General features: G+C 33.5%; 2 protein-coding genes across 5 annotated transcripts; one reads left to right on the top strand and one right to left on the bottom strand.

Moving 5' to 3' along the window:
- On the top strand, positions 5,900-11,691 carry LOC18609479 (pantothenate kinase 1). Its single transcript, XM_007044609.2, has 10 exons — positions 5,900-6,168; positions 6,608-6,817; positions 7,590-7,636; positions 7,928-8,044; positions 9,286-9,405; positions 9,481-9,575; positions 9,665-9,758; positions 9,946-10,077; positions 10,637-10,749; positions 11,184-11,691. The coding sequence occupies exons 1-10, from the start codon at positions 6,087-6,089 to the stop codon at positions 11,410-11,412; spliced, it is 1,239 nt and encodes a 412-aa protein (XP_007044671.2). The 5' UTR covers positions 5,900-6,086; the 3' UTR covers positions 11,413-11,691.
- Positions 11,995-15,342, bottom strand: LOC18609478. 4 transcript variants are annotated; one of them, XM_007044607.2, is made up of 7 exons: positions 15,126-15,342; positions 14,701-14,879; positions 14,011-14,141; positions 13,741-13,905; positions 13,296-13,418; positions 13,005-13,148; positions 11,995-12,694 (listed from the first exon to the last, which is right to left on the bottom strand). In XM_007044607.2, exons 2-7 carry the CDS (start codon positions 14,714-14,716, stop codon positions 12,230-12,232), a joined length of 1,044 nt encoding a protein of 347 aa, XP_007044669.2. In that variant the 5' UTR covers positions 14,717-14,879; positions 15,126-15,342; the 3' UTR covers positions 11,995-12,229. The 4 variants fall into 4 exon arrangements, with proteins under 4 accessions (XP_007044669.2, XP_017970860.1, XP_017970861.1 ...); XM_018115371.1 differs by having other exon boundaries at positions 15,040-15,131; XM_018115372.1 differs by lacking the exon at positions 14,701-14,879.

Here is a 15,467-nt window from a genome sequence, read left to right as displayed (position 1 = left end):
TTTTCTCATTATATGCTTGATTATATGACTTTGATATCGTTGCTTCATTATCACAATGTATCAAGATTGGTACCATTGGTTTAAAGCCATAACAAAATTTCATAGAGTCAATCCCTCAACCGTTCCATTTCTTGGGTGACAGATTCTAAGGCCATAAATTCAACCACCATGGTGGAGTCCATTTAAGAAGATTGTTTCTTAGAACAATAAGAAATAGCACCCCCACCAATTATAAAAATTCAACCAGTTGTAGAAGTAAGATCTGTTCTATTTGAATTCCAACTAGCATTTGTATACTTTTCAAAAATTGAAGGAAAACCTGAATAACAAATACCATAATTCATTGTATTTTTAAGTACCTTATAACTCTATGAATACCATACCAATGTTATTTTCTTGGATTAATTGTAAATCGGCTTAGCATCCCAACCACAAAAGCAATGTTCGACCTTGTACACACCATAGCATATATTAGATATCTAATCACCTTTGCATATTCATTTTGTGCTATCGATTTGTCTTTGTTGGGTACTTGCCTTAGATTACAATCATAAAGCGTGGACATTGGCGTACAATCTGATTTACTACACTTCATTACAATTTTTTCAATGCAATGAGATTGTGACAATGTTAGGCCATTATTCTCTCTCATTATTCTTATACCAAGAATAACATCTGTCACACATATATCTTTCATGTCAAAATTCTTTGACAAGAACCTTTTCGTGTCTTTCATTTGTTCTAAATCAGTACCAAAGATTAACATGTCATCCACATATAAATAAATGATGACACTTTTACCATTATGGAACTTACTATAGACATATTTTTCATATTGATTGATCTTGTAGCCATTAACTAGCATAACTTCATTAAACTTTTGATGCCATTGTTTAAGCTCTTGTTTTAATCCATACAAGGACTTTACAAGCTTACTTATTTTCCTTTCTTGGCCAAGAAAGACAAACCCTTCAAGTTGTTCTATATACACCTTTTCATCTAATTCACCATTTAAAAATGTTATTTTAACATCCATTTGGTGAATTACCATCTTATGTATAGATGTATGTGCTATAAACACTCTAATTTTAGCTATTCTTGCTATCAGTGCATATATATCAAAATAATCAACACCATTTTTTTATTTAAAGCCTTTTACCACTAGCCTGCCTTTAAATTTATCTATGGTTCCATCAACTTTCATTTTTTTTTTTGAAAATCCATTTATAGCTTATTGGCTTGGAACCCGAAAAAAGGTCTACCAACTTTCAAGTTTTGTTTCTTATTATCAAGTCCGTTTCATCTTGTATTACTTCTCTAAAAAATAAAGCATCTTGAGACTTCATTACCTCCTCATAAGCTTAAGGATCACCTTCATCTTCTAAGCAGTAAGGTAATTATTCACATGTTTTTTTTCTTGCACCTTCTACTAAGTATCTAGGAAAATCAGATCCATATGTCTTTACTTTTTTAATTCTTTTACTTTTTCGAAGCTTAGTAGTTTCCTCACCATTTTTCAAAAGTTTATCATTTTCCGTTACTAGTTCTTTAAGTCTTGGAATTGAATTGAAGCTTGTTTCATCAAAGATAATGTCCCTTGATTCTATGATTGTTTTAATAGGATATGAATCATTAAACTTTATCACCATGAAATAATATGCTTTCCTATGTTCAGCATATCCTACAAATATACATTCAATTCCTCTTTCACTCAATTTCCTTTTCTTTCGTTCCGAAACTTTTATTATGGCTCGACATCCCCAAACTCTTAAATAATTGAAGTTTGCCTTTCTGCCTTTTCATAGCTCATAAGGAGTAGTTTACTCCTTTTGCTTGTGATTCTATTTAGTATATGGCAAGTCGTTAATAAGGTTTCGCCCTAAAATCCTTTTCTAAAACCTGAATTAGAAAGCAAAGTATTGACCATTTTCGTAAGAACTCGATTCTTACATTCCGCTACACCATTTTGTTTCTATGTGTATGGAGTAGTAATCTCATGAGTTATAGTAGTGGACTCGAAATATTTGAGATCATAATATTCACCTCCCCTATCACTTCATAAACATTTGATAAGCAATTTACAATGCAATTCAATTTTATTTTTATAGATTTTAAATTTCTCAATTACTTCATTTTTAGCATACAATAAGTAAATATAGCAATATCTAGAGAAGTCATCTATAAATATTATAAAATATTTCTTTCCACTAATAGATGGAGTGCTATGCAAATCATAAACATCGGAATGTATTAATGCAAGTAATTTGGAGTTTCTTCCTACCTTAGGAAATGAGCTTCTTGTGATTTTAGTAACCATGCATGTCTTGCACATATCATTATTTCCATCAACATTAGGTATCAACTTTAGTTTAGCCATATCTAGCGTTCTTCTATAATGAACATGACTAATCTATTATGCCATAAATTAGACAATGTTGCTTTACTATCATGAACATTAAAGGAGTCATTAATATAAGTAGAACTAGTAGCACTTTTATTAATATTAAGCTTGAACATACTTTCACATATGCATCCACTTATTACATATTGTCCACTTTTTGTAAAGACGAACTTATTCGCTTTATATACTAATTTGAAGCCATACTTATTCAACAAACCACTTGACACATGATTCTTTTTAACTTCAGATACATAATATACATTGTTTTATACAAGTATTTTTTCAAAAGTAAACATGAGTTCCACAATGCCTTTTCCTTTCACTTGTGTAGTGGAGGAATTTTCCATGTCTAGCACGGTTCCATCATTAACTGCTTCTAAAGTCTTGAAAAACCTCTTCTCTTTAAATACATGATTAGTTGCATTAGTATTAATCCACCATGCTCCATCATCTTAGAGAAGATTGACCTTGGAAACCATAGCCATAAACTTATTGTTGTTCATACCTTGTGTTTTATTTTTCAAAAGTTTACATTTCACCTTGAAGTGTCTACGTTTGTTACAATGAAAACATGGCCCCTTTTTATTCCTTTTGATCTTATGACTTAGGTCATTCATACCAATGGAATATTTTCTTTTGTTGCATAAAACCGACTTATATGATGGTTTGTATTCCATCACATGGACTTTTGAAGTCTCAAGATTCTTTTCATTAGAATCATTTTCTTTTTCATCTTGCTTGACTTCTTATTGTTTACTATAATTTTCTTCTATTTGAAGATGATTACTAAGGTCTTCAAGAGACATTTACTTGTTCTTATGTTTTAGAGTTTTCTTAGTGTCTCTCCATGAAGAGGGAAGCTTATCAATTATAGAAGATACCACAATAGCTTTATTCATTTTAAGACTATATTGCTTAAAGCTATTTAGAATGTGTTCAAGTTCAAGTAATTGCTCCATTACAGAACGATTATCTACCATTTTGTAGTTATTGAAATGACTAACCAAAAATTTCTTATTACTTACATCTTCGACTATGTATCTTGCTTCTAATTTGTCCCAAAGTTGTTTTGCACTAGCTTCATTTTGGTATGCATCGAACAATGCATCCGACATTTCATTTAAAATGTGTCCCATGCATATATAATCATCATTATCCCATTTTTACTGTAAATGAGTTTGATTCATAGATTTTTCATCACCTTCTTCATCTGGTCTTGGTGTTTTTAGAACATAAGCGACATTGAGAGTTGTAAGGAGGAAGCGCATCTTTTTCTACCATCGAATAAAGTTTCCTCCTTCAAAGCCATCCAACTTGACAATGTTGGTAGCCATCTCTTTAAGTGAAGCCATTTTGAATTCCAACACCGTGAAAATAAGTCTTAAAATTATTAGTGCACATGAGGTTTAGATGGAATTCAAAGAACGGCAAATTGACTTCAAGGCGAGCCTTTCAATAGACGTTACTTTAAGACTTATTTCGTCCCCGCCACTAGATATGCAAAGGGGAATAATGCGAATAGCCTTAGGGATACGATGAAGCCAACGTCTAACTTCATCTTACACTTTACGAAAGTAAATCGATAGATACACTCGAGGTTTTTCAAAGTTATTCGGCCTTAGAGCTTATTTTTTACAGCAAGTAAATTATAAGAAATTTGGACACCTTTGTAGTTGATAGGAACTTAAGTGTTTATGTTAATTTTTAGAACACAACATTTCTTTTGTTCTTATTTTATTTTTATTTTTGATGTGTCAAAATGGTTAACAACAAGTCCTTTATATAGGCTTTTAAGTGTCTCTTCTTCAATGACACAACCCTTTAATCAAGACACCTTTTTGTTTTCAATATCTTTTTTACATTTTGTAAAACACAAGTCTTGGATAAATATATTATTTTAATAATCACTTTATGAAAGGACAACCATTCGTTCTATAAGATATCATCTTTGAGTTGCAATATGAAAATATTACTTTTTATATCCAAACTTTTGAGCTGTAGTGTTTGTCCAATTGTCTCATAACTTTGAGTTTGGAAGCGTTTTTCCAATATGTCATTTTACCAAGATACATAACCATTTACATGAAAAACCTACCTACAATCTAATAGTTACACTATATTGCTCTATGTGACATAACCTTTAAGTTAAGATAGCTTTTCATTATGTGGGATAATTTTTTATTTTAAAAATACACCAACATTTATCCACCGAAAGATGATTTGTCAAGTCTATGGACCTAATTCAAGACTCAAGCCAAAGTTTAAAATAAAATTTTTAGGTTTAGATTTGACTCATCCCAACCCAAAATATTATTATTGATAAAATATTTTTATTTAATTTTAAAATATTATAATAAATACAAAATTTAATAATAAATTTAATTTAAATTGACTTAAATAAAGAAAGTTAAGCGAATTCGAGTTTAGATTTTAGACATATCAACTTACTTGACTCCAACTATTGACACTTTACATATAAATGAATTTCGATTCATTGCACGAGAAATGAGTTGTAAGCACTTTTGAATATGAATGCAATTTTTTCCTTAAGTAGTAATTTAAAGAAGAAAAGAAAATGAAAACTAAAGGCATCATTGCACAATGCATGTATTTTCGTTGTTCAATGTATACAACGAGAGAGGTACCACAATATTGTAGCATGAAGGTTGTGTAAAGAAAAATAGAAGTGATAATTAAGAGATTAAACATGTTTTATTTTACCTTCTAATGAGTGATAACCATTTTTTTGTTATGATAGGTTATGACATACTATAAGAGAGTGACATTAAAATATGTGCACACCTTTTTGCTCTCTATTAGACCTTTTAACGCTATTTCATTTAAAATCTTATTAATTTTGATAATTATAGTTTTAATAACATCTCAATCTTTAAATAGAAAAACATATGTACATACAATTGAACTAAATGCTTAAATGCATTAATTTATAAATAACAAAAACAAAAAAACTCTTATTAAAAACTACATATTATCTGATTTTTTTTTCCAAAGTCGTGTTTTATCCAAACATTATGTCCCCCGTAATTTTTTTCAACATGTAAGTGGTGATAACTTTCAATCACAAATTCAAATCCGACCATTAACTCTTCACGCATTTAATGTTTGTAAATCTTTTTGAATTTACATTTTTATCATTTAATTTAAAATAATAAATAAGATCACCACGACACTAGGTCGAGCCTATAGGATGACAAGCTTATAATTATTAAGGAAAAGTGAAATATTAGGATAAAAATTGATTTTAAAAAGAGTAGAGCGTGATTGTCAGAACTTAAAAATAAATAAAAAATAAATAAATGGGGAAAAAGAATAGGCGGCAGTTCTGTTAAAGGAAGTTGGTGTGAAGGACTGCCTCATGGGTACAGATTGAAGGTCAAAGGTAACACATTTGACTGACAGGACACATTATATTCCAACTTTATGATTTATTTATTTTATATTTTCTTCAACACCACTACTGGAATAATAATTGCGTTTCAGTTGACATAAGAGACAATAAAAGTTGCGGTCTCATCTGGGTTAAATCCCACCAAATCCCCTCGCTTGAAGCCAGAGACTGCAAACCTGCCTATTTCTTTAAGGCGTGCCTGCCTTTAAGCTCAGAATTTTCATAGACCCCTCTTCAAAATCAAACACTCCAAGAAATAATAATAATAATAAAAATATGGATCTCCTCGCCGATGTTTCAAACCAACAAAATTCCGAACCCGGAAGTCAAATATCTCATTTGGCTCTCGACATTGGAGGTTTGTTTTGTATCCTTTGATCTTTGGATTGTCTCGAGTTTCCCCTGTTTCTGTTTTGGGGCAATTTGTCACCCAATTTGAAATCTTCGTATTTACTATGTTGAATTTTATCGAGGTTTTTCTTGGTTTTTGATTTGCTGATTTCGGCAACTCTTGTACGTCTTCAAAGCTACTTCGCCTCCCTACCTTAGCTTATCTATTAGTTAATTAGTTAGTGTCTTTTTTTTCCTAATTCTTTGTTAGGAATTATTAGTCTTTTAGTTAACTGGCTGAAACATTTATACAACGACTTGGCCTGACGGTTATAAATTAAGAAATTTTGATGTCTAAGATTCGAATCCTTTATGTACCCAAAGAAAAAGTGTGAAATATTTATATTAATGTCCTTACTTCAATTTCTGAGATAACACGTATTACAATCATATATGTTGGTTGACAGGTTCTTTAATCAAATTGGTATATTTCTCGAGAAATAACCATAGTCGTAGAGACGATGATCAGCAAAAGTCTCGAAATGAGAGTCTTGGTGTTTCGCAAAGTGATACCAGTCAACCTGTTCTTGAAGGAAGACTTCATTTTGCAAAGTTTGAAACTAGCAAGATAAATGATTGCTTGGAGTTCATTCGTTCCAAAAAACTTCTTCTCGGCGGTACGTTTCAATTGTTGTAATGATTATTCCTTCGACAGAGTACTCTTGGAATATCATTAACTTTTGGCGGTCTTTGGGTGAATAATAGGGATCTCAAGATTTTATTTGACTTCATGTAAAGATTGAAATGCTTAGTTTTAGTCTTGATTCAAGCTCAATTAGCAATGTAAAGGTTATTCAACTTATATATTTGGTCCAGCTTTGAATCGTTCATGAGCCTAGCCTAGCTGATATTTTAGCATTATGCACTGTTTAGATAAGTGCTAGGATCTCCTTTTTTATTGGCTACTACATGTAGTTAACTACAAAATGCAAAAGATGGTTGGTGATTAGATTCTCAACATCCATCCCTATCATTGGTAAGCATTTTGATTTGCTTAAGGGTTCTAGAGCAAATAGACATGACTGGCAATATATTACTCCTGACAAAAAGGTGCACTGGCTTTTCTTCCCTAGGTTCTAACAGTGAATTTTGAAATCATATTTCTTTGCTTAGAAACGTTGTATTTTATATTTCCATGGTATTCCTACTTGTGTATTAGGATCATGTGATTTAGGGAAAAAATCCTATCCTTTTTTTTTATTAATAAAAGATCATTATGTTACTGGAAATTATTTGCTCTTAATGGTTGGTACTTAGGAAAGGCATCTGGCCCGATTAGCCATTGTTGCAATTGCTCATTTGAGGTCATTATTCTTGAATATGCTTTACAAGTATATTTTATTCTGGCAGTGCTTCAGCTTATTTTCTTATTAATAAACGTGAATTCAGGTTTCCATGATCACACTGCTCCTTCCAGTGACAAAATCTTTATTAAGGTAAGATTTGTTGTTGTACATTAGTATTTCTATGGTTTTGGAATAATTTTAATTATTTTTAGAGACTAGGTAGGAGCTAGCCATTCGTATTAATTGATAAACTAAATTAACTAATTTAATAGCCGATGTTCTATTCTTTTTTTTTTCTTCTTTTCTATTTATGACTGCTTGTTTCAATGCTATAACTATTTACTTTTGTGAGCAATTACCTCTCTCACTGCTTTTTCAGTCATATTTTGTAGGATGTTTTGTAGTATAAAGATATCTTATATAGTTAATACCTGTTTGCAGGCAACAGGAGGCGGTGCTTACAAGTTTGCCGACCTTTTCAAAGAAAAGCTTGAAATTAGTCTTGACAAGGAAGATGAGATGGACTGCCTTGTGACTGGTGCAAATTTTTTGCTTAAGGTGGGATTCTAATACTTTATAAATGTATGTTGGTATGTACAAATTGGAGTCATTCATAATTCTTCTTGTAAGATAAGTAGTCTTTTCCCTCCAACTATCTTGAAGCCAATCTTTTCTGTTGTCCTGAGGAATATGTGTGTGTGCTCATGCATTTTCCCTTTTCGCTTTCTTTTCTCTTTGTGGAAATTTATGCATGATTGTTACATATATTTGAATTCATTTTGGCTTCCTGTCCTGATTATGATATGTTCAATGACACAGAATATCTTATGATGGAAACGTAGAATTTGACACATTATGAGCCATGCCCTTAGATAATCTATCACATTCAACTGCATGTCTAACTGGTTAACTATTAAAAATCTGATCTATGGCAGCTTATGTGTGAGTGAAACAATGGATAGATATCAGTACTTCTGCACCTGTAAAATGATAGGAAATACATCATTTCAAAATTAGAAAAGTTAAAATCCTAAACTAATGAGAACAGGAGCTGCAAATTATGCGATATAAATAACCGACAAAGAACAAGCTTTAAATTTTTTTCCTTAGTGGAAATCCGATGGCTGTTTCTAGCAAATATTCTGAAACATAGGGCATCTAAGTGGATATCTGAACTGAGTTTAAGAAATCAAGTTACAAAATGAGCAGTGGTAGCTGTTAAGAATTTCATTGCATGGCATACATTCCATTCAATTTTCTGTTCCAGATTGCTATTGCAAATTTTGGAGAAAGCATCAGGTGTTCCATTGTCTATTTGATGGCAGAGGTCTTTTATTATCTTCCTCTCTTTTTAAATATATAGAGAGCTATGAGACTATTCTAGTTGGTTTTGTAATGAGGTCTGACTCTTTGTGGAGTCTTGGCGAGTTATATTCTGAAATGACTTTGAAGTTTCTTCTTGCCTTTTCTTTTTCTTCTTAGATCTCTAAATTTACAGAATGGACTCATCTCATCATTTGTGAAAATGAAACGGAGTGTTTTTTGTACCCAGAAATTTTTGGTATTTATTTTATTACTCATGGTCATGATATTCTCTGAAAGTTAGCTTGAACTTGCCCGTAGTTATATTTCTCTTCTAGGGGGGAAGGAATATATTTACCAATACAAAATATGCATGGCTGCTGATAAAATATTTTACATATTTGTCACATGTTATGTAGGGGTTTGTGTGTAGCTTCTGTTTTTTTTTCTGGTTGACTACTCACTATCTACTGGCATTCTGATTGTTCTTTGAGTAGGCAGTCCACCAAGAAGCTTTTACATACTTGGATGGTCAGAAGGAATTTGTTCAGATTGATCATAATGATTTGTATCCTTATCTTCTTGTTAACATCGGATCTGGTGTTAGCATGATAAAGGTATTCCTCTCTTACTTTGGTAATATCTAAGGCTTTTAATAATTATAATTGATTGTCAGTCTTTTGGGTGTATAGGTGGATGGAGATGGTAAGTTTGAGCGAGTTAGTGGAACTAACCTTGGAGGTGGCACCTTTTGGGGTTTGGGAAGGCTTTTGACAAAGTGCAAGAAGTAATTATGTTTTTCTGATTAACTATTCTAATCTTTAGCCTATAATATAGTGTTTCATTGTACATAAACCAATGTGTTTTCTGTCTCAGTTTTGATGAGTTGCTGGAGCTAAGTCATCAGGGAAATAATAGAGTTATAGATATGCTTGTTGGTGATATCTATGGTGGAACAGATTATGCAAAGGTACAGAGATGTCTTTATCCTAACTTAGATTACGAGAACTTCACTTTCTCCATGTTGATGTATGTATCTTGGAGTTCTTATAACCAGACCTTAATTTGATTTGACATAACAAAGGTCTGCAAATTTCTGTATTTGATTTTCTGACATATAACAATAAACTGCATCACAACTGTTTTTATAATGATAGGTTGGTCTCTCTGCTACAACTATTGCTTCCAGTTTTGGCAAGGCCATTTCTGATAATAAAGAGCTGGAAGAATACAAACCTGAAGACATCTCCCGCTCCCTTTTACGAATGATTTCAAATAATATTGGTCAGGTTAGTTGCTATATGATAGTTTTCTGGCATATGGTAAATCAGATGTTCAGCATGAATCATTGATAACCTTGAATGCTCGCTTAGTAAATGGAAAACTTTGGATCAACCTGGCATTGTATCGGGGCTTTTGGCCTCTATGTTGATAGAGATTGCTTCTCATGCTTGGTCAGTCAGTATGCCTTTTCTTTCTTTTACAACCTGGTTTGTACTATCTTTCCAAGTGTTAGCAACCTTTTTGGGATCAGAATTCTAGACTCTTGTTTTGCCTAATTGATTTATATGGTTATGCTTTGTCAATTTACTTTATTCATGGGTACAATTAATCCTTTAGGTATCCATTTTGTGGACATTTTTTGTCAGGACTAGCTTTTAGGTCCTCAGGATTATATTTTCTTCGTTGCATTGAAACTTTGTTTACTTGATTTCTCTGATGTTAGTACCTTATATGAATCATGTTTAAGGAAATTAAAGCAAAAGAGATCTTGTGGCTTATAATTAATACTAATAGTTGATCTGTTGGCCTCATTTTCCTTCTTTTTCTTTTTTGTTTTTTTCCCAGATCTCTTACTTGAATGCACTTCGATTTGGGCTTAAGCGGATATTTTTTGCCGGATTTTTCATCCGGGGTCATGCCTATACCATGGACACCATTTCAGTTGCTGTTCATTTCTGGTAACTATTAGGGTGTTAATTCCTCATTTGCACTCATCAAGCACATTTATATGTTAGTTCTGATTGCTGAATGACTGCATTTTGTCAAGTTCAATTCATCCTTTAATTCAAATCTTTACTGAAAATTAAAATGCGAAAGCTTATCTTGGAAAGTTAGTTGTTACAATGACAAAAAGAAGGAAAAAAAGTTACTTCCTTGATCCTAACAATGATCCTCTGCATGAAATTACATTCAATAATTTGTGATAGAAAGTGGGACTAAAAAGTGAAATAAGTTCTTGAGCTGGCCATCTTATTTCTCTTGCTACATGCTGCATAATTCTATCCATAGACTTCAGGTCCAGCTGCCTAAAAGTCGCCTCAGTGTAATGTTTATCTATCCTCCATGACTTTCAATTAATTGATCTTGCCCTTCCCTGAAATGCACGCTACAGGTCCAAAGGTGAGGCTAAAGCAATGTTTTTGCGGCATGAAGGTTTTCTTGGGGCCCTGGGTGCATTCATGAGCTATGAGAAGCAAAGTCTTGATGGCTTAATGGTCCATAAAATAGTGCAAAGGTTCCCTATCAGCGTATCCTCTGCTGGGGATAAGATTTATTGCTCACTAAACAGTGACTCGAATCAGAATGATGATAGTATTGAGTGTAGTGTATACGGAACTTAGCATTAGATACAGCATAGAGGACCAACTGATTATTGTGGAAGACTATAGGCACCCATGCAAGTCAAAAAATTTAAACTTGCAGAACCTTTGTAACATAGTTGATACCATTGCAGGGCAAATAATTTATATGGAAAGCGATATGGAGAACAATAAAGAGAGTTACATAATTCACAATTAGACAAGATCGTGTTACACCTCCCCGTAGAATACATGTACAATATACGTAACCTTTTTGTCTAATAAAATCATTTAGTTTCTTCTGAATTTGGATTTACTTTTCACCTGGATGTTCGCATTCCATTTCAGTTCTGGTAAGACTTCCACTATGCTATATGAACTTTGGAGGATTTGTTGTCCAACATAATTTATTGCTTATGCTTCCAGTTCAATTGACTTCATGATATAGTAAATGGTTTAGTTAGTTTATCAGTGCGACTAAGTGGGTTCCATTGAATTGCTACTTCATGCCATGGGAATTCCTCGAGCATTTTTGTCCAAACCCTAATTACTACAAAATTATTATAACTTGAACAAGAGACTTACCATTATTACTCGCTGGAAGCGCTAGAGGAAGAAAGGAGATGGTAAAAGACTGCTCAGATCCAAACATAACAAATTAGTTTGAAGATGCCAGTCCTCTTCTTATCATTGATCAAACGTGCTTGACTAACGCTAAACTGGAATTACAGAAGTGATACAAATGTTTTGAAGTAATAGATGGATCTTTCAAGAGTTAAAATGGAAACACCACTACTGATGTTGGGCAATTTTCCATATAAAATACTGATGCAACACATTGCAGATGAATTTGAACTACTCAGAAAGTAGATGATTCAGCAGCCAATAGCTTCTTACGATGCTGCTTTGCATTTCTCCTACGTGAGTTCCATCTTTCTTTAATGTCACATATCTGCTCAACTTGCTGATGTTCATTTATTTTCTTGGATAATCTAAGCCCCTTGTCTGAATTTCCAAAGTCAAAGCCACCCTTGAGTCTGTCAGCTTCAGCAAGTAGATCATGTATCAGCATCTCCGTCGTCTTGGCAGTTATTCCTCTTAGATACCAAGAAATGGGTGGGGGAGGGATAATGGCTGGCTGAATTAGTTGGTCCAAGCTCACCTTTGACCCAACCCTTCCTTTACCAGCAGTACATGAACAGTACTCTGCCCATGTTTTAGGTTTGAAAGGAAAGCAGGTTTCTTCATCCACAAAAACAGGTTCTACTCTCCAGTGACCTTCAAATTTTTTCATGAATCCCGTTTTCACTTGTTTGAACTTCATCTGTTAACAGTCATCATTAGAGTTAAGAGTAACAGCTAATAACCCATGCATGATCTTTTTGCAAACAACTTATGCATTGAGTACTCTGAACAGGGTGACTTCAACCAAAAGCAATTAAATGCTTGGCTAAGTGGAGAATCAAATCAAATAAGTCATGTTCTGAAACTTTAAAAAATGCAACCACACAGAACATTTAGCGTTGATATTGTTTAATGTAACTCAGCACCACAAAAACCTAAGTCCTCCTTCTTATAGAAGAACACTCCCTCATGGATTTTAAAATCAAATAATTGAAAAAAAGACATTTTACCGAGTAATCATCTCTATTTTGATCCACTAGAACATGAACTGAGATGGTCCCTGACCACCAAAGGAATCTCCATAAAGCAGCTTGCTCCACTTCAACCACCTGTCTTTGACCTTCATCAACTAAAACCTTTCTAGATATGACTTCCTGAAACAGAAGATCAGTTTGTTGAATAACAATTGGAAATTTCTGAAACTGCTTGAAATTGATGCAAGGAATGTCATTGCCACAGAATGGTACCAGGATGGAAAACTTCACATGCATCTACTATTGCAGGTGGAATGTACCACTCACCTTAATATTCTTGAAAACTCTCTTGTTATCAGGATCAGTTACAATATTATACACTGCATCTGGGGGCAACCCAACATCAACTTTTGCCTTAAGGTTGCAAAGAGAACCTTTTGGTACACTGACCTGCCCAGAATAACATTAGATTCCTAATTGTTTGCAATTTGATGGATCCTTAAGGATAATATATCCAATGAAGCCATCAAGAATGTAAGATAACAGCAAAGTAGTGCAAGCATGGGAATTATAATTTTCTTAAAAATTAGAAATCAAGATTATCTTCAGTGTTGCCCAAATCAATGAAGTAGCACTATGAAAATGTCCTGTTCTTAACTAATAAATGGTTAACAACCATATTCTATGACAGACACCATGTTCAAGATGACAAGTGAAACTAGCATCACTCTTGAGAACGAAACGACAAAATTTCTTATGAACTCTTCGTTACCTTTATTTCTGAAGGTTGATCGACCCATGAAGGATTATCTCTCCAAGCTTGCAATTGTTTCTCCAAATCAACCCCCAATCCAGTAGATGAACTTTTCTCCTTCCCAAGAAAAGAGTTCACTGATTTTATTCTGTCATTATCTTCTGCTAATCTCTTGAGCTGTGACTGTGACAAAAAACCATGATTTGTCATTCAAATTCTAATATACAAAACCCCTTCACAACATGGCCTTCCATTGAATGAATTCCCCTCCACAGAGCCATAACTAACCTTAAGGCAATTTCGAAGTTTGTGAGGAAGCTGAACAAAAATTGCAGAAAATGCTGGATCAAGCACCTTGGGTCTTCCATTTCTATCAGTTCTGGAAATATCTATGCTTATTTTATTCCCTTCCATCTTACCTGTTAATATAAACATGAATACAAATGATAATCAACTACTAAACAAAAGATGTGCTCTTTGGCATCCGAGCATTTGACTCATTAGTTGATGCATGACCCCCTATCTAAAAAGTAGAGTTCGAATCGCCCTTCCCCCAACTAAAAAAAAAAAATGTGTTCTTTGTCATTCCTTTGGTAAGAATGCTATATCAGTAAGAGGTTGACAACCCATGAAAATTTCCAACTTTGTAGGCAGCTCAGATGTGTTATATATAGCAGAGAAGGCATCTTTGCCTGGTGGCAAAATAGTTTAGTTACTACCATAGCACTTAGGTTAGATGCAACGTGTATGAACCACCAAAACCAGTACAACTTTGAAAATACAAGAGAAATGAAATAACACAGAACATAAGCTTATCTGTTTAGGTTACAAGATAAGTTTGTCATCCTATTTACACAAGATAAGATAAATCGAACCCTTAGTTAAAATGGTCTGCTAAACAAACCACATGCACTCTTCAGGATCTAAATCATTTGAATTATCTATTCTATCAGTAACCTCAAACCATGCGAGTAGAACCTGAGGAAGAAATCATCTTTTGATTTGATGTGCAGGACAGGCCAGGAACGTTATTGACATATCTCCGATTTCACTGTAGCCCCAGAATGTGTATTTTCAGAAAAACGAAAATTTGAGCTTACTCCATTTAAGCAGTATCTTTTCACGTCTTTTCATCAGTTTGTTAACTGAAAGTACATCTGTTAAAGGTAATTGTTTTTACTTAGAAACCTTTGATGAAGGAGTAAAATCAACAAAAACTCCAACAACTAAATTAAACTAACAATTAGCTTTTTTATCTTTTGATAGTAACTTTTAATGGGTAATAATTCCCATTGGTCTGGTGACAAGAATACTCACCAGAAACAGAACGAATAAACACCCAAGCAGAAGCCTTCGCAATTAAAAATTAAGACAAAGAATCAGAGAAAAAGGGTTCAACTTACAGCGCTGATCTGGTGACAAGAATATGCATACGTGGGGAGAAAAGGACCCAGCTTTATAATTCTGCAGCTGGGCAATGGGGAATTTTAATGGATTACTTTTTCAGAATTTTTCTTTAGAATTTTCGCAGTTAGGTACAACACGTGAAGCACGCGAATAAGTGGAGGCGACGAGCTTGGCGTTTGGAAAGCTGTTTTGGACTTGTACGTTTTTAACATTCACCACAAAGGAAGCTTCATGTAGATAGAGAAGACAATCGATTAGGTGTGGGTACCGAGGTGTTCACACGGTTGCTGCTATTGTCCGCAGGGGATTGTTATATCTTCGGGTTGATGTTGGTTATT

This window comes from Theobroma cacao, chromosome 2 (genome assembly GCF_000208745.1).
Source record: "Theobroma cacao cultivar B97-61/B2 chromosome 2, Criollo_cocoa_genome_V2, whole genome shotgun sequence".
Classification (NCBI taxonomy): Eukaryota; Viridiplantae; Streptophyta; class Magnoliopsida; order Malvales; family Malvaceae; genus Theobroma; species Theobroma cacao.
Note: the sequence above shows the minus strand (reverse complement) of the source record. Positions and strands in the feature narration are given on the sequence as shown.

What these genes read in the sequence shown, in the direction of transcription:
- LOC18609479 (XM_007044609.2), top strand. Translation starts at nt 6,087, where the DNA reads ATGGATCTCCTCGCCGATGTTTCAAACCAACAAAATTCCGAACCCGGA. An exon ending in TTTGGCTCTCGACATTGGAG is followed by an intron (nt 6,169 to 6,607) that starts GTTTGTTTTGTA and finishes GTTGGTTGACAG; the next exon opens with GTTCTTTAATCAAATTGGTA. An exon ending in CAAAAAACTTCTTCTCGGCG is followed by an intron (nt 6,818 to 7,589) that starts GTACGTTTCAAT and finishes ACGTGAATTCAG; the next exon opens with GTTTCCATGATCACACTGCT.
- LOC18609478 (XM_007044607.2), bottom strand. An exon ending in AACTTCGAAATTGCCTTAAG is followed by an intron (nt 13,906 to 14,010) that starts GTTAGTTATGGC and finishes TTTTTGTCACAG; the next exon opens with TCACAGCTCAAGAGATTAGC. An exon ending in AAAATAGAGATGATTACTCG is followed by an intron (nt 12,695 to 13,004) that starts GTAAAATGTCTT and finishes GACTGTTAACAG; the next exon opens with ATGAAGTTCAAACAAGTGAA.